Source organism: Lepidochelys kempii, chromosome 11, assembly GCF_965140265.1.
Source record: "Lepidochelys kempii isolate rLepKem1 chromosome 11, rLepKem1.hap2, whole genome shotgun sequence".
NCBI classification, from domain to species: domain Eukaryota; kingdom Metazoa; phylum Chordata; order Testudines; family Cheloniidae; genus Lepidochelys; species Lepidochelys kempii.
In genome coordinates, this window is record NC_133266.1 from 61,938,008 (window position 1) to 61,960,143 (window position 22,136).

Consider the following 22,136-nt stretch of genomic DNA (forward strand, 5'->3'; position numbering starts at 1 on the left):
ATAGCTAACAAACCCATGTGGCTTTTGTGCTGTAGTCTGCTAAGTCTTGGAGTATTATTATTATTATTATAAAAATAAAAACCTGGAGATGGTCATATTGATTCTCTGATAAAATCTTGGTACTTTATTTCTATCACAGCTCAATTCTGGGAAGACCATACCTGTTTGGGACTCCTGTGTTTTTTGCATCACTATTTATTAAGGGTTAATCCAACCTGCATTACTGTTCATTGAATATTCCTGACTTTGCAGCACAGCTAGGTCCTGTGGTTTAGACAAAATAAGGTGTTGGATGGGATCCCAGTTTTAATAGTCCCAATTTATTATAACCATTGAACCCTGATCAGATCACAGATTGGATTAGATCCCAGTTTTTTAAATGTCCCAATTTATTGCTGCCTTGGAACCCTGATAAGAATATATATTTGATTAAGGCTTCGGTTTTAAAAAAATTCCAGTTAATTACTTGTAGATTCTTATTAGATCATAGCAGTGTAGCATGGTATGTAGGAGTTATGAAAAAATTACTGGATGAAGTTACACAGGTCAAGGTCAGCGCTTCATTTTGTGCTGACAGTATGAAGTTATCAGATTTCTGTTTATTACAGTGGCAGCACTTGCACTGGACAGGAGGACAGACGAATCCCATCCCATTGATTCTAAGTGATTCTCATTTTAGATCTGCTGCTGCTATACATACCAGAAAGTGTAATAAAAGCCTACCATTGAGCAGTGAGGGTCTGATATGTGACTATGACTGATTGATGTCAGGAATCCTCTCCCACCTTTCGTAGGGCATGACATTGCATTTAAACCAAGTGGTGGTTTTTAAGCTTCTGTTTACAATTTATGTTGTTGCTAAAACAGAATTTGCTCTGACAGACTCAGCAAGCTACATACTGCTAGTCCACAAAGAAGGACACCTCCAGTACAGTACTGGTCTGTGGCTTGAACCCAGAATGTTCTGGCTTAGAGCTGAGTACTGTACTGGACGTGGGAGCCAGACTAATGCATGGTGTGGATTATTTGACAGATGATCCTTTTGTCCAATCACCTGGTTTCTTTCCCAGATGTCGCAGTCCAGTCGGTACTTTCCAATATGTCATAGCCTGGCCCTCTAAAGAACCCCAGTGTTTCATTCCCGTAGCATAGTCTCACTGGCTTCCCCTTCATTGAGACAATAATTTCACTATGATCCGGATGCTCTTCTTCAAGGACTATGCTCTCTGGCCACCTAAAGAGTCAGAACATTTTGTTGGTAATGGCCTGGCTCTCTCTGGAGTAATATGCCAAGCTGTGACACTTTTTTTTTTTTTTATTGAAGATACATCTTTAAAGTGGTGCTGTAAAAGAGAATTATAACTGATTGCATTACTGACTGTTTACAAGCCAAAGGAATACTTCATAGGAAACATGGAATTAAAATGGAACTTGGAAAAGTAACATTTATTAAGAGCTATCAAGTTGTTTTGTTATTGCTGCTGGAAAGCTTAGTTGCAGAGACAGAGATTGGGAGAGATCCTTCACTAAGGGTAATTCTCTTTGGTACTGCTCAAGCAATGCAAAGGGCACTTCAAGCTGTCTTGATGTAGAGCTGTAAAGTGCTGTAAAGCTGGATCTACACATTCTGCTGCACACAGGGGACATTCAAAGATGGGTCTCACACATTCACTCTTCTAGTGATTCTGGACTCACAGAATGGTTCCTAGGAGACTGTTTCATCTGGCATAAGCTAGAGGAGTCTGCTGGCTGCTCTAATTTACCATTAGAGCTCGTTCGGCTTCTTGCCAATGCCAGGATCAGAGGAGGCAGAAAAATGGCTCGGAAAGCCCACTCTTGCTTTCCCCTTCAGTAGATAGAAATCTGTATGACATCAGCACTTTGCGTGAGCATGTGCTTGGGGCATAACTACAGACTGCCTCGTCTCTCTCCCCCTCTCTGCCAGAGAGTCTAAGGCACATGTTTGTAGGCATGGGCAGTTAGCAAGGGAGTTTTTCATAGGATCGTTGAACTCGAGTGGTCGTCTGGTCCAGTCCCCTGCATTCACGGCAGGACTCAGTATTCTCTAGACCATCCCTGACAGGTATCTGTCTAACCTGCTCTTAAAAAGCTCCAATGAAGCAGATTCCACAACCACCCTGGGCAATTTATTCCAGTGCTTAACGTGACAGGAAGTTTTTCGTAATGTCCAACCTAAACTGCCCTTGCTGCAATTTAAGCCCATTGCTTCTTGTCCTATCCTCAGAGAATAAAGAGAACAATTTTTCTCCCTCCTCCTTGTAACAACCTTTTATGTATTTGAAAACTGTTATGTCCCCTCTCAGTCTTCTCTTCTCCAGACTAAACAAACCCAATTTTTTCAATCTTCCCTCATAGGTCATGTTTTCTAGACCTTTCATCATTTTTGTTGTTGTTCTCTGGACTTTCTCCAGTATGTCCACATCTTTCCTGAAATGTGGCACCCAGAACTAGACACAATACTCCAGCTGAGGCTGAATTAGCACAGAGTAGAGTGGAAGAATTACTTCTTGTGTCTTGCTTACAATGCTTCTGCTAATACATCGCAGAATGATGTTTGCTTTTTTTGCAACAGTGTTACACTGTTGAGTCTTGTGATCCACTATGATTCCCAGATCCCTTTCTGCAGTACTCCTTCCTAGGGAGTATGTGTCTAGCTGATAGTTCCTTCCTAAGTGGAGTACTTTGCATTTGTCCTTGTTAAATTTCAACTATTTACTTCAGACCATTTCTCCGGTTTGTCCAGATCATTTTGAATTTTAATCCTATCTTCCAAAGCATTTGCGACTTCTCCTAGCTTGGTTATCATCCACAAACTTTATAAGTTTACCCTCTATGCCATTATCTAAATCATTGATGAAGATACTGAACAAAACCAGATCCAGAAATGATACCTGCGAGACTCTAGTTGATATGCTTTTCCAGCTTGACTGTTAACCAGTGATAACTACTCTCTGGGAACGGCTTTTCAACCAGTTTTGCACCCACCTTACAGTAGCTCCATCTAGGTTGTATTTCCCAAGTTTATTTCTGAGAAGTTCATGCGAGACAGTATCAAAAGCTTTACTAAAGTCAAGCTGTACCACATCTGCCACTTCCTCCCCATCCACAAGGCATGTTACTCTGTCAGAGGAAGCTATTAGGTTGGTTTAACATGATTTGTTCCTGACAAATCCATGCTGACTGTTACTTATCACCTTATTATCTTCTAGATGGTTGCAATTTTTGTTTGTGTGTGCAGTGCACACATTTAGTTCTCCACAACAGATTTAGTACTGGAAAACTAAAAAGTCCTGTGTTCAGCTTAGTTTTAAATTAGGGACTATTAATTAAAAAGTCAACCTTCCATTGCCAAACTCAGGTGAATTTGTCTCTTTTTCTTGTAGGTAGACTCTGTAGATGTGTCTGTAAACATGAATTGAATATAATGTATAATGAAGACATTTTTAGGGGAAAATCATATCACAGGAATATCGTTTTGAATCTTCCACTCTTAGAATTTCTTTCAGATGGAGAAAAATAACCTAATATATGCACTCCAGTACTTTGTGCTGTGAGCTCATAAGATCTCACTAGCCTAAGAAAAGTTGCGACAGGTTAGTGTTTGGGCAGGAGACTTTCCCAGAACACCTAGCGCTACAGGAAATGGTATTGGTGATTGAGTAAATGTCAGTCTTCCCTCTGAGTTGGTCCTGAACCAATGTTGCAGCATGAATTTTCAGGCTCTGTCTTTTGAATGCAGTGTAAAATCAAAATCTTTGTATCCTGGGATCAGTACTGATCACGTAGTATTTTTCTTTAGAACAGTGGTATTAACCTCAGTGTTTTTGCCAGATTCTAACTCTGATACTCACTAGAGCTGAGCAAATAATGTGCAAGTATATTACAGTTTCCTCACATTGAGTCATCATTCAACTTATCTGGTTGTTTACTTATGAAATGTTTACTTTATGGAAAGATCATAGATATTCAAACCTTGAGCTGTGTTGTAGAGCTGTGATTGTTCTGTTTCTTTTTCTTGATTGGTTAAATTGCAAGGACTTTGGAGAGAATATTTGCATCTGCAAATACTTGCCTTTTGCAATTCTCTTTCTATGGCTGTTTGCTCCAGTAAAAGTTGATCACTTTTAAATTGACAGAAACACACAAACACGCATGGGATAAAACCATGATCAAAACAAATTCACTGAAAAAAACTGAAATTACGTTAATGGAAAACCTTATATAGCCTTCACACTGCTGTTCAAAAAGTAGCAAATGTTCTAGTAAGTATGTTTTGCCTACCTAAATTTCTCCTGGGTGCACTATACTCTACCAGCTTAGAATAGTAGACTTTTACACTTGTGCAAGGCAATTGAAAAGAAGCCCTAGTAATCAAGCTGGTTTCTTTCCTTTTTATGCTTGATATCTAGTAATAACAATACTGCAGGAACACTTACACTGGTCCAACCCAGTTGCCTTCAGATGTTACCTTCAGTTACCCATCTTTTTGGTGGGTTGAAGACTAAAGTACTGAATTATGAGAAATACTTAACTTTCCACTTTAAAATATTGGGCCTGACCAGAGAATTAAAGATTGGCAAAACGCAGATGAGACTTTTAAGGGTAACACATTCAAGTTATGAATAAGATTTGTTAATACTTGTATGAAAAGTTCATGCATGTTAATAATGATAAAATAAAAAGTTTAAAGCATTTCGCCAGATGCTGCCCTCAGATAGTCACATGAAATACTCAATTCACTTTAGTGAGTGTTGCATATGAAGGTCTAAAGGCAGAATTTCTTTGGTCCGCTTTTATGTAGATGAATGAAAATATGATGTTTTAACCACTGAAATATATTGTGCTACCAGATAGAAAAAAGTATTAAAATCTTAAACCCAACTGAAATCCGATTGACCTCCTGGGGCAATAGGGTACTTTCTCCTAGACAACACTTTTCTCAATCTATGTGTGAATTAGGGAAATGAGAGACAAAGGCAGAAATGTTATGTAAAATCACAGCTGAGATATTAAGACTCTAAATCAGATGTAAATTAAGTAATCATTGCAGTTTGGAGATCTCAGGCAGCATCACGTGAGTGAAAAAATGCAGTGGCTTTTATTCGGCTGCACACAAGGAAAGACCGAATGAATGGAAGAATGTGTTTTACACCAATTAACCTGATTAAAAGACTCACAGGATTGGGCCTTTTTGTGAAATTGGAGCTACATCTCAAGCCGCTTTCACAGCCACTCCCTTTTCACTATATTAATTGCAAATCGAATACTAATTATCGTAAATGACCTATGCCTCCTGCCTATCTATTCCTATTGTATACTTCACCTTTGCTAGTTATTGTTCCTTCTCCTATTCTGCCTTTGGGAATTTCCTTCACTTATGCACTGATGCTTGGTCAAATCGCTGCTTAAAACACACATTTTCTGCAAAGCCTATCAATTTTTAATCCTTTGTATCAAAATGTTTTGCTGTACTCTATTAAAGATGAAACAGCCCCTCCCCACCACCATTGTTTGGTCACCGGCTGTATTTTCTGTTTGACTGTATTGTCTCCTTAGCGTGGCACGTTGGAGCGTAGATCATGGCATTCCATGTGCCTTACACAGCATTGGGCACACAATCTGTACTTGACATATAATAAACCAGATTGTCGTACTACTTGTGGTACGTTTTCAGCAGAGAGTTTGTTCATGCTGGCTAGAAGAAAATAGTACATTATCTGCCTTTTGGGATCCCTCAAGCAATTTCTGTGCTGTCAGTAGGAGCCTTTGAGCTGTGTTTACATAACCACAATTTTAACTGTAGCCTTTCTGCAGTAGCTAGCAATTTTAGTTCGTGTTTTCATTACAGATGGTAACGGGCAACATTTGGTTTGCATGCTGCACATTGTGCTAACCAGTTCTTCATCTCCCTTGAGCAGAGAAAATCTTGAAGGCTGGAATGTTCTGTTCCTTCCCACTAAGAAAAGATGTGGTTATTGAATAGAGGTTCCTTAGAGAGTTCATACTGGTGGTACACAAAAAAGGGGCCAGCTATGGAATTTGTGTTAATGGATCATATTTAGGGCCCTACCAAATTCACAGCCATTAAAAACATGTCACAGACAGTGAAATCTGGTCTCCCACTGAGAAATCTAGTCTTTTGTGTGCCTTTACCCTCTACTATAACCGATTACATGGGGGAGACCAGCATTTCTCAAATTGGGGGTCCTGATCCAAAAGGGAGTTGGTGGAGGGGTTGCAAGGTTATTTTAGGGGTGTCGCGATATTGCCACCCTTACTTCTGCGCTGCCTTCAGAGCTGGGTGGCTAGAGAGTAGTGGCTGCTGACTGAGGGCCCAGCTCTGCAGGCAGCAGCCTAGAAGTAAGAGTGGCAATACCATACCAGGCCATCCTCACTTATGCGCTGCTGCTGGCGGCGGCTCTGCCTTCAGAAGTGGGCTCCTGGCCAGCAGCCGCCGCTCTCCAGCTGCCCAGATCTGAAGGCAGCAGCACAGAAGTAAGGATGTCATGGTATGATATTGCCACCCTTACTTCTGCGCTGCTGCTCCTGGCAGGGTGCTACCTTCAGAGCTGTATGCCCAGCTAGCAGCTGCCGCTCTCCGGCTGCCCAGCTCTGAAGGCAGCGCAGAAGTAAGGGTAGCAGTATTGCAACCCCCCTACGGTAGCCTTGCCCCCTCTGGCAACTCCCTTTTGGATCAGGACCCCTACAATTACAACGCTTTGAAATTTCAGATTTAAATAGTTGAAATCACTGACATTTATGATTCTTAAAATCCTATGACCATGAAATTGACCAAAATGGACCATGAATGTGGTAGGGCCCTCCTCATGTTGGAAGGAGGTCTGAGGAATAAATGAACTTGTATACCATAAATTATTATTCTTGTGCTGAGCAGCCCCACGGTACTTTAGATATGGGGTAAAAGTTTCAAAAGCACGTAGGTTCCATTTTTCAGAACTGACCTAGGCATTTAGAAGCCTAAGGCCCATTGACTTTCAATGAGATTTAGACTCCTTCAGTGTCTTAAGCAACTTTTGAAAATGGTACTTAAGTTATTTTGAAAACTTTACCCATATTCTTGTCAGGGTTATATAAAAAAGGACTCTCTTTTCCTTGGTCTGCAATGTGAGCGTTTGGCCTTTGCAGCCCAAAATTATTGGCTTATTTGTGGCTAGGAAAAGTTACGCATGATAGATTCTGGGCCATGGGACGCTACGGAAAATCTTTAGGCAGGAACTACATGTTTGGCTTTGGATGACAATTAAAAGAGAGAGGGATCACAGGAAGTTAAGAGGGCAGGACATGCTACAGCATTTCTAAGATGCCTGTGCTCTAGCTACCTAGGTGAGAGGGCTGTGTTTGCACAGATGCACAGCTAACGGAAGTTGATGTATTTGTCAGGCAGTGATTTAACTGGATGCTTGGTTTCAGGTGGCAGAACAGAGTGAGCAGAATTGATATGGGATACAGAAGGGAAATGTCACTGGCTTCCTTCCATCCTATGTGGTTTATTTCCCATTCCCTCATCAGGAAGTTTATATAAACTTAGTATTAGGCTAAACTGTTCAGATTGTGACCTGTGCCTCTCCTCTTTAGTTTCACTGCTGGTGTCAGGGTGGTGAGTGACATGTAATCTCTTGCTTCCACTTGTTTAACCAGACCCATCCTGTGTTACATGTTGGGCTCTTCTGTAATTGTAGTACTCTCATTGTAGTTTCAAGGCTGTTTGCTGTGACAATTCTGTTGATCGGGCAGATTTTTTTGATGAGGGTAAGAGATGGAACTGGTCTAAATTATAAGAAAAAGCAACAAAGAGAAAGGGAACAGGGTGAAACACTACAAATGTGCAACAGCCAGCAGGTTTGGAAGGCAAGACAGAATGTGATATGGGAGAGGAAGGTAATAGGGTGAAGCAGGATAAAAGATTATTAGGCACTCATTTGGTATGTTTTGTAGAAAACAAATGTTCTTAAGGATTGGGTCAGAACATGGTGATGTTATGCAATCAGGATATTTAAAACTTTAGAAAATGGAAAATGGAAAAACTTTAGAAAATAGAAAAGACAAGGGTAAGAGGAATAAAGGAAGGTTTAATAAAATAGGTAGATACAAAACTGAAATTGTACAGCCGTGTAGTTCAGTGCTCACATCGGGTAGAGCTTGGATTGAAATGAAAAACAGAAAGAGTAAAAGAGAGATCGTTGAGCAGAAGTTATAGATTTCCATGGAAGAGTGAGAAAGAAACAAGAAATATTAATACAATTATAATAGCCCTCTTGAAAAGATGAGACATTGATCAGCAAGAAATTCACATAAACTGGCATTGACTGGTCAGCATAATATAGAAAGGGAGTAATTGTTCTTGAGCAGGTACAGATCATAGCAGTGAAAGTGATTGTAGGCTGCATTCATAAGGAAAATTTGAAGAAGCTGGGCTTATTCACAGTAACAAAAGAAAATTGTGCTAACCTAATTCCAGCTTTTGTTGTGCAGAAGGTACCAGTATTGATGGCAGAACAAATTACTTTCACTGTCCAACATGAAAGCAAGTTACACATGATGCCACTGTGTCATGCTACTCTGTTACCTTCAAGTCTGCGATCTCTAAGGGGTATGGTGTGTATCAGTTCAGAGTCCATTTCAGTTCACCATTTCAATTCCGATGAGTTGCTCCAAGTCTTCTCCTCTGGAGAATGTTATGTGCTGCTGCTTTTGCCCTCCCTCCCTCATCCAAGGAGATACAACATCCCATCCTTAAGGCTAGTAGAAAACCTGTATGTTATCCCACCTGTAGAAATTCCCTGATGTGCAACATAAAGGTATTGGGCTAGATGTTCAGCTGGTGTCAATAGGCGCACCCCCACTGAAGTCAATGGAGTTATGTCATTTTCGACCAGTTGAGGATCTGGTCTACTGTCTTCAGTTTCCTGGATATATTTGCAAATGCTCAGCATCTCTCAGGTTTGGCCCAATAGCAGAAATAGTCTTAAATTGCTATAAAAGCATTTAATGGTCAAAAGGCAGAACTTTCAGAGACAGGGACTATAGAACTGATAAATGTATTGGGTCCAATAGCTATAAGGTATTTTGGGGGCGGGGGGTAAACAAATAGAGTCCTTTCACCTTTACATTTCTAAACGTAACGCCATGTGGGGCATGTAAAATATTAATCTTTCTACAAGATGATTTCTTGTGAAGGCACTTTATGGATAAAAGACAGAAACCAGTGATACAAACTCCCTGCTGTATTGATGTCCATAGCTGTATTGCAAATGGAAATCCATCCCTGTCATCATAGTACAGTAAGCACTCCCTGACAATAGGATGCATACTGCACTCACCCTGCAAAGATTGTTTTGTTGCAAGAATTGATCAGGGTAGAACTTTTTCCAAAATTACTTAACATAAAATTTGGTGAGTTTGTTCTGGCGACACTGACATGGGCAAGCTGGGTCCCTCCTGCTGTGCAGTCTTTCTTTTATCGTTATTCGGGAACCCGCAGAGGATGAAGCCTTTTGCATATTTTCATCTACTCACTAATTCTTCGTGCTAGGGCTGTTCTGAGGTTTGACGCTACAGTATAGAAAGGAACACCAATCACTGCTTATTATTGTTTGTTTTCATCTGTAGTAATTTCAGACTTTAGTTGTATATCCATGCTTGCCTTTTTCTCCACCCCAGAGTACCCATGTGTCCCTGAATAAAGCAATGTTCCTTTTCCTCAATATCTGTCCCAGTGTCCCTGTCTGTTTTACAAAAACAGTCTTCTCCCCCACTTTATGTAAACTCCATCAAACTCTGACCCTCTGAAGGAGCCATAAGCCAGCTGAGCCAATGAAATGGACAACAGACTAGGTGGGAGCATGTGTGCCTCACTGACCAGCTCTGTTATATGTCAACACCATGATATACCCTCCATGAGACCCCCCCAGTGAAATCTCCCATTCACATAGTAGCAGATCCGTGGGGAATCAAAGACTCACTCTGAATCCTGGCAGTGCTATGAGTGGTGAGCCTACAGGCTGGTCAACCTCCACCATCTACACAAGGCTACTGACCTGGCTGGGCCACCATGTGAATGAGAGGCAAAGAATGTGTGTGGTGTAATGAGAGAATGAGGGGGGTAGAAAAGCAGAGAAGGCTGAAGGGTACAGAGAGAACAGGACTGGATAGAGGAGAGAAACAGGAGAAGGCCAAAAGAGAAAACAAACCATAGAAGGTATCAGAACAGAAAGCCCAAGTGGTTTGAGGAACATAGTAGGATCAAAGAAATAAAAAAGGAAACATGAAATATGGTAAGAGTCAGAAAAAATAAATAAATAAATGTAGACTTATCTGCAGATAAATTACAGAAAATGCAGTAAATGGATCAGGGCTAGAGGACTTGGAGAAAACAGTAGAGAGGACACAGAAAACTACTGTTCTTTCATCCACCTGTTGCTGACTGTACATGTTAGGTTTTACTCTGAAAGAGGGAGGGTGACCTAGGAGAGGAGTGTTACATGACTAAGGAAGGGGGAGAGAAAAAATTGAACACACTTTCCTCTTTTCCATCCCTCCCTCCTGCCAGCTGCCAAAACCGCAGTATCTCATTGACACCCATCAGAGCTGTCTGCTGCATCATCCCACCCCATGACAAGATGCATCTTGGTTTTTCCTATTGAGATATATTTTCTAATGACTCGAAATAAAAATCCTCAGGTACATATTCCAGTTGGTGGCACATATCTGGAAAGAATGGATCACCTGGATGTACAGCAATGCATTAATATCCCAATTTGGTTTAGTCGACTTATTTCCGGGGCTCCGTATCTTTCAGGGCCTTTCCAAATTTTCTCCAAAACCTCTTCTTTTCTCATCTCCAGGCTTTAGACTATTTGTCCTGCACACGCTGTTTGTGTGTTTTTGGCCACAGTCATCACCAATGTTTAACCACATTGAGTATTTTCCTACCTCCTGTTCTTTCTATAGACTGAGTCACTGTATTTATCAAGTAGGGGGAAATGCTACTATACTTCAGATACAGTGACAGTGGGCAAATGTTGACTTTTTAATGGCAGCCAGTGCAGGTGTGATGCATGCTTTTGCCTTGCATCTTTTCCTACATCACACACTTCCATAAGTACAGTACCATTTACTCCATGGTATTCTTCATACTGTGGTCAGCATGCTGCTATCATTCTTCTCTTTGTGTTTAATTATGCCATCTTAAAGAGGAACTGAACATTTAACAGAAGTTGCACATTCATGGAATTTTATTGTATTTTTTGATTCAGGAGTAAATGTTGAATCATTGAAGTTTGGGTTTGAAATTTACCTGAATCTGTTTTACCATTCTGATTCCCCACAGATTACATAATGGCACTGATTAGCAGAAGCGTTTTGTAATACCACTTAAGGCTTTATCACAGTGGAGCACTGCCAGTAATAGTCTTTAATTCACTTATATGTACCAATTCATCTCTGTCAGGTTTCTATTAATTTCTTCCCTGTTTTACTCTGTCCCTAGCCCCTATATAATGAGGCATGAGGTTTTCCATTTATGGAACAAATATATACATATATATTTATTTAAATCTCAAGCAAATTACTTTTGCTACTGCTTTTCAAACAACTGTGCCATCTTCACATTTATTTCACATTTAATCCGCTTTTCGCAAGTTAATTTATTTAGAAGAATATGTGTGGGTCAAGAGGCCAAAGAGGCAATAATATTTTTCTTGGCTAATTTAGATGAAAAGTTTGAAGATTAGGTTAGATATTTAAGCCTGCGTTGTGGTTTAACACAGACCTTTGGTAGAGATGTATTTCTAAAATATTAGATCTGTGTATGATTAAAGCGGTGTTTGTGCACGCATACACAAACAACACTTATCAGGAATACTTGTGAAAAATTGCACCCTACTCTGCAATAATCTGCTGTCAGAGTGCAGAATGACAACGTGCCTTGTTTACAAAGCTGCATGCCAAAGGAATAGAACCTAGAGATTTCTGCTTGCATTGGAGTTCTACTGTCCTGAATTATACAGCTAGTTTACATTTATAACAGCTGAGAGATGTTTTTAAAATTTTGCTTGATGCATCACTGGTTTGCTGTCATTGCCGGAGTAAATCCAAACATGTTGTTTGTTTCTTTGTTTCTTCCTAACGATTAGGATCGGTGCAAAACATCAGGAGTTACGGCAAAAGCAGGCAAGAGGGCTTGCTGATTACTCCACTAGCCCTGTAGGTCCACCACCTGATGATGATGATGATGACGATGAGATGGACCCAAATTATGCCAGAGTGAATCACTTCAGAGAGGCTTACCCAGCAGCAAATGTCTACAGGCCATCGTCTCCACCTGTAGCAGAAACCTTTGGATACCCACGGGATATCCCTTCAATACCAGGAGAGAGGGAGCGTTTGGAAGGACTGTATGCAAAGATAAACAAGCAGCACCATCCACAGACTTCTGGTGACAGGTAATACTACCCAATGGCTGCAGATCACCTGATTTTTCAATTTCACATGCACTTGTATTTACTGAGTAGAAAAAAATGGTTTTACTCTTGATTTCCATCATTTTAACCAAGAACAGCCTTTGCCCCAACAGTACCCCTGAAGGGTCTAGATAAAGCAGCAGTCAAATAGAAATCATTATAGAAAGGTCCATATTTCACAAACAGAATGAATGAACCGCCTCCAATCCAATTCCTATGCTGCTGAGAAAGTGTGTTTTTCTCTTTTAGATGGGAAAAGTTCTTATTTTTCAGCAAAACTCTGTTTTTCGATCCCTTTTGGTCCTGATGATCACCCAGTGCCCATTCGTAACAGGGTTTTGTGTGATAGTGTGATATATTGCATATGTTTACAGTTTACATTTCCCCAGCTGTGCAATATTATGCACTTTCAATTAGGTTGGGGAGAGAACTGGGAATCGTGGCATTTTATGCAGACTGTAAAGTGTAGCTTCACAAGACTGATTACCTTTCACAGCCTTTCCAATAACCAAGTGAGAAAGAAGGAGCAATCTTTAATCCTTACTGTCAAGCTTACGGGTTGATAGCATTAAAGAAAGATGGTGAAGTTTTTCTTTGAATTAAAAAGAAAACCCTGTGATGCAGCCACCACTGTGAGGTTTCTAAAGCTGGTTACTTCTGGAGTTCAGGGGTATAAGAACTATATGATTTCATTAGTGGTCATGGTGTTAATAAATGTACATGGGATTTTTCTGTCCAGTATGTGACTGTGCAAGGAAGATGGGTGAATGGCCATTAGAGGAATTGGGAATATGAGGTGGGGAAGCAGTTTAAATATTAGTGAATGAATCTTGTACTGGGGCTTGTAATGTGGTTCCTCATTGCCTCATTCTATGCTGGATGTGTGTGAGAGGCTGTGTGAGCGCAGACATGGGAGAGTTTTGAGTTTGTAGAGATACAATACTTTGGATATGTCTTAGGTCATTGAGATACAGCTCATCAGAAGCTTGTGACATGAACAGAAATGTAAGTGTTTAGCAGGGAATATGCCAAATTCTCTTTCTCATTCATCTGAATACAGTATTGGAGAAAGCTCTCAATCAGATAGTCAAGAAGAAGATAGCTGCCATACAAAGGAGAGAGAGCTAATTGACATCTTCCCTTCCATACCATCAACACCCCATGCATAGGAGCCAGTTATTTCAACTCTGTGCTAAATGTAGAGGATTCGAAATCCAGATCCAAATCTGAAATTTCTCACATTGAAACATACTTAGATTCTTAGGTTCTGTTACAGAGTTCCATTTTAACAGGACCATTTTGTACCATTCACATTGAAACGAACATTGTGGTATGTATTGCTTTTTTGTGAAGGTGAAAAGGAATGTACAGGTCTCTCCCATGAACATCTAGGATTTGGCTGGAGAGAGAGTGTCTTGCCACTAAATGAGACTTTGTTTGCTATTGTGATAAGATTGAGCTGCAAACTCTGATCCAAATCCAGGTCTGGTTGCAGTGTTTGGAGCTGGGATTTTAGCATGAACTCATGTCTAATTCTGAGCCACGCAAGCAACATTTACTGGAAAACTAAAACCAAAACTTAAACAGGAAAACCCCAACATAAAAAAAAAAGAAGTTGATGATAAGATGAGGCATGAGGCAGAGGTAGCTCTGGGTGAGCCTGTTCTCCCTGGGCTGGTCCATTACCAACCTACTAGCAGGAAAATCTTAGTTGAATTTCTGGGGTTTGTAGAGCCTGCTTGACTATATTGGAGAAATTGGAATTCCTGTTAGGCTGCCTTTGCCAGTATTAAATCTATCTTTCCTCTCTCTCAAAGACAAAAGTTTGTATTCACCATTAGAGTTGTGCCAAACGTGAATAAACGGATATGAATTTGTAGAATGGCTTATGACATCTAAACCAACAGTTATTGAAAATTCTGACAACTGCAGGCAAGGAAATCCTGCCAGTGTGGGCTATTGAGAGTAGATGTAGTTTTTCTTTCTACATCTCCATTAATTACCAAACAAATCTATCTTAGGTCAGGTGTGAAAACAACCTTGTCTGCCTCAGAACAATAGGGAAGTGGAAAATGGATGCTTATTAGCCAAACAAAAGTTATTTTGCTTTTATGAGGGTGAACATTTATCAGCAGGTTGGTCATGGAATAGTTCATGTTTTGCTAGGTTTCCCTCTGTGTGTGTGTCATGATTTTTTGCTGTTAATTTTTCTCCAGAATACTGTGGGTTTTTTTCCCTCCCACCTCTGAATCACAGCTAATGATATAGTGTGGGGGGGCTTGAGTAGTGACTAAAGTAAATGAGTTTAAAAAAAAATCTTTCTTTTTTGGTTTCAACAGAGCATAGATGATCTCATTTTAGTCTGGGAATTCCAGTTATGTGTCATTGCCAGAGAGAATTAAAACTCATCAGTTGAATCAAGCAATCAGATTTTTAAAAAAAAGTGTTATCATTTTTATGACTTTTATAAAATTATAAGGCCACTTATAATGAGAGAATCTCTGTGGCCAGATAAGTGCTACTAATAGCTGATATATAATTAACCGCCTTTCCCTTCACTCACTAAAAAACACATAATGATCTCAATTTATTCTTTTACTGTAGTGGCCCACTCATGGGTTGTCCCATACCAACCTGGGAACCCTCTACAGCAGTGTTTCCCAAACTTGAGACGCCGCTTGTGCAGGGAAAGCCCCTGGTGGGCCGGGCTGGGCCAGTTTGTTTACCTGGCACGTCCGCAGGTTCGGCCGATCGCGGCTCCCACTGGCCTCGGTTCGCTGCTGCAGGCCAATGGGGGCTGCGGGAAGCGGCGTAGGCCAAGGGACAAACCTGCGGACACAGCAGGTAAACAAACCGGCCCGGCCCGCCAGGGGCTTTCCCTGAAGAAGCAGCCTCCCAAGTTTGGGAACCACTGCTCTAAAGTGCACAGTGCAGCCAGCAGTGCCCTACACATGTGCTGAAATTATTACTCCGGTGATTAGGAAGTACATGATTAACCCCTGCTATGTAAATGCACACATCCAGGGCAGGTTCCTCTTGTACTTACTGAAAAGTTAACACTCGTGTCCTGGCCAAATTCCAGCATGCATACTTACATCCCTTCTACCTCAAACTCCATCTGTAACTTCAGTTTTGCATCGTTTTCTTTTCTTCTTGTTTTAAACTGCGAGGTAGCATTCCTGTGCACTGTTAAACAGTTGGTGCATTTCTTCTCAGTGATGGCTGCATTGCAGTGAAGGTGAAGTAATCCTATGCATATCTTGCCAAGATCTTTGGGACACGAGGTGCTATAGAAATTTAAGTGGTTCTTCTTCATGAATGTAGCCAAAGCATTAGTATGATCAGTGTACTGTGTGAATCCTAAGAACTGATATAAGTTAAAAATAGGAACACATTAACTTGAAAAAAATCACACTTATTTCTTTGTCAATCAACATTTTTCTGTTTATTTCTAATCACCCTCAATTTTCGGTAATGCAACCTCTTGTATGTATCCGGGGCTATGCCTTTTAATAGTGCAAACTTTCTTTGAGAAGGTAGAGGAGGGTAGGACCTCAGTATCAAAAAGCCATATAGTTGTCTCTTCAGAGGACACAGTCCATTCACAACCATGTAGTGTAAAATTTTCAGAAGTGTTGAAGGGTTTGTCTCCATAGGAAAAATCACCAGAGACCAGGAGGCAAACCCTTAAGTTATCCTTTACGTGATGAGAAAATGTTTTAGCCATTAGAAAGTTCACTCCTCCTTATAGTCCAGTAAACCTTTGCAATGTACTCTTCTGAAATGTATCCCCACATAAAGCTCCTTTTCCCTGCTGGGTGTGGATGCCATGCTGTCTGGTTGTGATGGGGTGCTCAACTCACCACTAGGCTGGCACCTCCTCCTGGTCACTCTGGAAAATAGCTCATGAGGTCGATGCTCCTTTCCGCAGTGGCATGCTGTCTCGCTGAAGTGGCACGCACTGCTGAAAGGAGATTTTGATATCCCAGAAGAGGAAAACATGTATAGGGACCTGGCCGGAGGGCTGAGTCATGAAGAGGGAGCAGCCGCTCATGGAGCGAGAACGGCTGCTCCCTCTTCATGACTCAGCCCTCCGGCCAGGTCCCTATACATGTTTTCCTCTTCTGGGATATCAAAATCTCCCTTCAGCAGTCCTAGGAAGTTGTCCCATTCAGTGCCTCAGTGCCATTCCCTCAGTGGCTGGCAGGGGAACCCAGGCCTACCTTCTACTCTGGGTTCCAGCTCAGGCAGCCTCTAGACAGAAGTCAAGGTCTATTTCCTTTTAGTCCTTTCCCTGAGCCCCTTTCCTTACCGTCTGGCACTCTGCCATCTCTGGGTTTGCTGGATTCACCACTCCCTCCTCCCAGGGAGTAGCTGTAGGCTATATGTCTCTGCAGCCTCCAAACACTCCTCTCTTCTGCCAGGGAGTGACTGCAGCATACTTCCCTACTGCCCCTTTCAGCAACCAATTTCCTGGCTTTATAAATCCAGCACAGCTCATTCCTCCTAAGCTGGGCTCCCTCCTTCAGTCAAGGGATTACTCAAGCCACCTGATTCCTATCAGCTGTGGCCTGTCTGGTTAATTGCCTCCTTCTTAGCTTACATCAACCCTTTCCAGGCAAGTGTGGGGTGAACACCCCATCACACTGGTACAGACTCCATGCTGTCTTTTCTGCTGTTGGTAATTTTTACAATACAAATTATCTCTTCCTGCAACTTCTGATACAAATGAATAGCCCATTAACCAGGTATGGCTAAATTCAGAGGAGTTAGCCTCTTTCCTTTGTCTGGAGAGAGCCTGTTTATCAACACCCCTTGACCTAGTAGGGGGAATTTAAACATTTTTAGTCACAGACTGTGAAGCATAATATCAGTGAGTATCCGTAAATCCACACACAACATTGTCACACACATTTCACAATGATATTATTGACCATTGTGGTGGTAGTTTTCAGATGTACCTCACAAGGCATATTTTGTACAAATATCATTGCAGTAGTGTATAGGGTGTGAGTACAGAGATGCCTCAGGTCACTCTCGCTCACTGATTTTCAGTGAGACTTAGGCTGTCAAGACCAAGTCACTTAAGCATTTTAGAAAATTTTGCCCATTGTACTTTTAGAAGTACACTACAGCTAGGCAACTAGCATCGCATGTTCCCCTCCTCCTAAACCAAGTTTGATGATGTGTGATGTAGCTGATCTGCAGTTCTATGAAGAAAAGGAAGAAACTCTCTTCGCTTCAAATCCATGTCTTCACCATAACAAAACAAAATGTTTCTTCTGATAGACCAAGTTCCCAACACCTACTCTGAGAGAGAGAGGTCAACAATAGATTATCCCTGACAGTACTGATAAAAATGCCACTTATCACAGATGTGGGTCAACAGTATATACAAAAATGAAAGGAAGCCTCTTTCCTGTCAATACCATAGGATAGCTTGTATGGACCATGTATAGGTTGGCATGGAGAGTGAGCAGAGAACTTCCCTCAGTCCCTCTGGTATGCCCTATATAAGGACCAGCCACAGTTATGTTTATTGCATTGGGAGGAGCACAAGGTCTTCTCATTTACTGTGTCCACATGCCACTCATATCACCCTACCAGCCTGTGGAATACCCTCAGCCTACCAAGAGAAAGCTATATCATAGCAAAGGGTGATGCAGCCTGTTCCACCACCGTGTGCAGCTGGGGAACTCAGGAGGGGCTGTGCCTGAGAGAAATGCGTATTGTCTCACTATACAATAGTGGCTGTAGTATTTTGTGGTACATATGTTACTGAAAGGAATAGTGGGTCACACATCTCTTTACAGTGCTTAGTCATCTAGGCTATGTCATAATATTGCTAACTTCTGCCACAGCACAACCTAGGTGTCACTGTGCCTCAGTGAGGATTCCAGATTCAGGACAAACTGCTGAGAAATAGGGTAGACTCACCGTAAATTGGTGGTTATTCTTCCATAAGATATACCAAACCAGTAACAAAAGTAAACTTCTGTCTCACCACACTGGGTAACAAGAAGTCAGATATGCAGTATCCTTAGGTATCCTAGCCTTTGTTTCACTGTCCAGACACTACACTTAATGATGAGTGGTTATTTAAAACCAATTTCATCAACCAAAGGGTTCTTCTGATCCCAAAGGATCATCCACATACCCAGGTCAATATATAATTTAGATTTTACTCAATAATCACGCTGTTGCCAATCCTTTAGTATCTAATATCCAAAGAGAAAAGGAGGAGGAGAGAGTTAAAATGGTCAAAGGAATCAAATACGTACAATCATGGCAAAGTTCTTGGATCAGGTTTGTAGCAGTGATGGAATAAACTGCTGGCTTATAATGTCTCAGGTAACATCCAAAAGATTAGACGGGTCCTCAGTCCATTGGTTGTAATACTCCTGTTAGTGTAAATCCATAATCCAGAGATCTGAGCTGGAAAGAGGCAAAATGGAGTTGCTTCTAGGGCCTTCTGTACTTTCTCCCATGTGGAGGGAAAACTCTCAGTCTTAGTTTGTGGAAAAGTACATGCACAAGATGGAGTTCACGGTCACATGAGCAAGTCACCTGTCCTTGCATGCTTCAAGGAGTCGGGAGCAGCCATTACCCATGTTCTGTCTGAAGTATTCCCATATTCAGGAAGGCTCATCGAGTGGGAATAAGCTTCTTCCTTGGCCCATTGTGTTTGTTGATGGGCCATCACAATGTGCTGGCTAGACTAGATGTAAACTAACTACCTTGTAGGTGTTACCACAGGCACAAACACATTTGAGACACAGGTATATCATCAATATTCATAACTTTAAATACAAAAATGATATACACATACAATAGTCATCAAACCATAACTTTTCCATTGACACCTTACAACACGCTTTGTATAAGTTTTGTTCCAACTGTATAACAGTGGTAGCAACAATGATATACATGGTCATACTTTAATCAGGTGTCACACCATAGTCAAAAAGTGATATATACGACATTCCTATCCCTTACATGACATGCATGGTGCATGCTGCAACCCCATTTCACACTTTAAAAAAGCAATTTCCTCTTTTTCCTTTAAAACATAGTGATGTAAAAGATTTATGAAACACTTGATGTATCTCAGGAGTGGTGCTAAAGAAGAACAAATCGCTCAATGTGTTTGCTCAGCCCAGCAGTATGCATTTTAAAGTATGCCAAATTCATTGCCAAATATAGTTCTTTATTTATGCTACTTATCTTTGGAAATTTCAAAGTGCTAGTCTGAGGAAAATGAGTACAGTTTTCCTTTACATAACATGAATAACTTTGAAGCTGCATCTGCTGCAGATTAAAATTAACTATTTTATTTATATAGCAGTAAAGTCTAAAGCCATAGTCAGAACCAGTGTTCCTCTGTGGTAGGTACTAAGATGGTCACTGCCTGGAAGAGCTTACAATAATACATAAATTCTTACTGTAAGCTATCCTACTGGTTAGCAGACCTAATATCTCCTGGGACTGGTCACAAATCCGGCCAGGGATATCCTGAGTGCTAGGTTTGCATTTGGATCATCTTACTTATTGACAGATGTTTAAAATCTTATATACTGTAATCCAGCAACTCCCTAGGAACTGCCCTGCTGTAGATGCTGATGAGCCTCAATTATTGCAGATGTGATGAGCATTCATGTATATCAGATTTTTTTCCTCCAGATCTACCCTTTCTTATGTGATAATACTGCCTGGTATCATTCTGTGATAACTCTGCCTATTTACGGTTAACCCCACGCCCTTTTGTTGCAGTCATTGGACACGCATGCAAAACACATATATGTGTCTGAGCATCTGCCCTCGCTTATATTGGAGGATGGTGTTTCCAGCTTCTTAAATGTATAAATAAAAACAAAACTTGAGAACTTCCATACAGCTTGAATGGTATTATATGGCCCTGCATGTCTCTCTTCCATTGCTGATTTTTCTGGCTGTGGGCAAAAGGCCCCAATTTCTGTGTTGTACAGGAGGTTGTTTGACCAAAAGCTGTTTTTTGTACCTTTAACAAGCAGCAGAATAATCTGAGTATTAACTTTTCTCTGCACATTAAGTCTCTTTAAAAAAACTGCCATTTAATTTTAAATGCTAATATGTATGTGGTTAATTAAGAAGCCAAAATTGACTATAAGGTTGGTAAGCTCTAAGAAAGAGAGAGGGAGATCATTACGCTACTGCTTATGGATAGCTATTTGTGAACCAGCTGATAATGTGCAAAATTAAGATTTCGTAAGTGGCATTTTAAATGAATGGTTAATGGCTGAAGATTAATTAAACAGTCAGAGCTGTTCAAAAGAGAAGCTGTTAAAATCTTGTTTATAGGCCAGTCACTTGCATATTGAAAGTGCAAGCCTCTAATAGCCTGTGGTATTTCCATTTAGCAGGCTAGCTATTTAACTAAACAGTTCTTCTTGAACAGGAAAATCTACCTTAGTAGATGTGCAGCAAGGAAGTACAGGTTTTTTTCTACATTTTTTTTCATAATTAATAGCTGCACAATGGGAACATGAACAGAGAACTGCATAATCTCTGGGATATTGGTAAACCTAAATAAAAATACCAAATCTAATTCTAATTAAAAAGTGGAGAAAATGATTAAAACTCTCATGTAATTTTATTTTCCCGCTAGTTTCCAGTGGTCTGTAGCTCTCAGCTAGAGCTGGGCGGAAAATGGTTTTCCTGTCCCACAAGACAGTTTGAGATTTCAGAAATGTTCCTGTTCCACATCAGGACAAAATCGAGACCTTTTGAAGTTTTTTGTGAAAAATAAGAGAAAATGAGATACACCCCATACAAGCTCGGTAGTTCAGGCACTCACTTGGGATGTTTAAGACCAAGGTTCAGCTCCAGGCTGATTTGGAGCAAGAACTTTAATGGGGTTTCCTACAGCCCAGGGGAGTGCCTTATCCACCAGGCTATTGGCTTGTCTAGTATGGGTCTCTTTCAGTTTCTCTCTTGCTGGAGCTGTTCCACTTTGTATAAAAAATTGAATATTCATTGGGCCAGAGAAAGAGAGTGGGGCTGATTCTATAGCCCAGTGGTCTGCGTACTCACCTGGGATGTTGGAGACTGAGATTTAAGTCCCTGTTCCAATGTATATTTAATTATTTATTTTTTAAAAACCTCCAACAGGAACGTTATCCACCCAGAACAGCCAGTAGTCTGATGGGTAGGGTGCTCTCTTGGGATGTGGGAGATCAAGATTCAAATCCTTGGTCTGAATCAGGCAGAGTCGGGAGCTGAGCCTGGCTCTTCCACATTATATGAGTTCCTGAACCACTGGACTGTTAGCTGTTCTGGGGAGGAGGGGTGTGTCCCCCTCTTTCTCTCACTCTTGTTTTGTCCAGAAATTGCATCCTTAACCTAAGAAACCTTTTCTGATGAAAGTTTAATCAAAACTTAGGCACTCCTGCAAAAATGTTGATTTTAGTGAACTGAAAATTCACAGTCATCTCTATTCTCAACTAATACTGGGAAGGATTCTCACCCCTTTTCTCCTCTTGGAGTCAATGGGAATTGTTGCCTCATTGGCCCAGCGGGCTAGCCAATTTGCAGGACTTACAGGATTGTTTCCAATAGGGAGAGAAATGGATGATACAAGTTATGTATATTCTTTGG

General features: G+C 40.9%; 1 protein-coding gene across 11 annotated transcripts in view; it reads left to right on the forward strand.

Moving 5' to 3' along the window:
- The window catches only part of PARD3B (par-3 family cell polarity regulator beta), a 602,621-nt gene that overhangs the window by 480,311 nt on the left and 100,174 nt on the right, over positions 1-22,136 (forward strand). For all 11 annotated transcript variants that reach the window (XM_073306519.1, XM_073306526.1, XM_073306522.1 and 8 more), the window contains one exon: positions 12,177-12,485. In XM_073306519.1, coding sequence (XP_073162620.1) covers positions 12,177-12,485 — 309 coding nt within the window. The remainder of the gene's footprint in view (positions 1-12,176; positions 12,486-22,136) is intronic.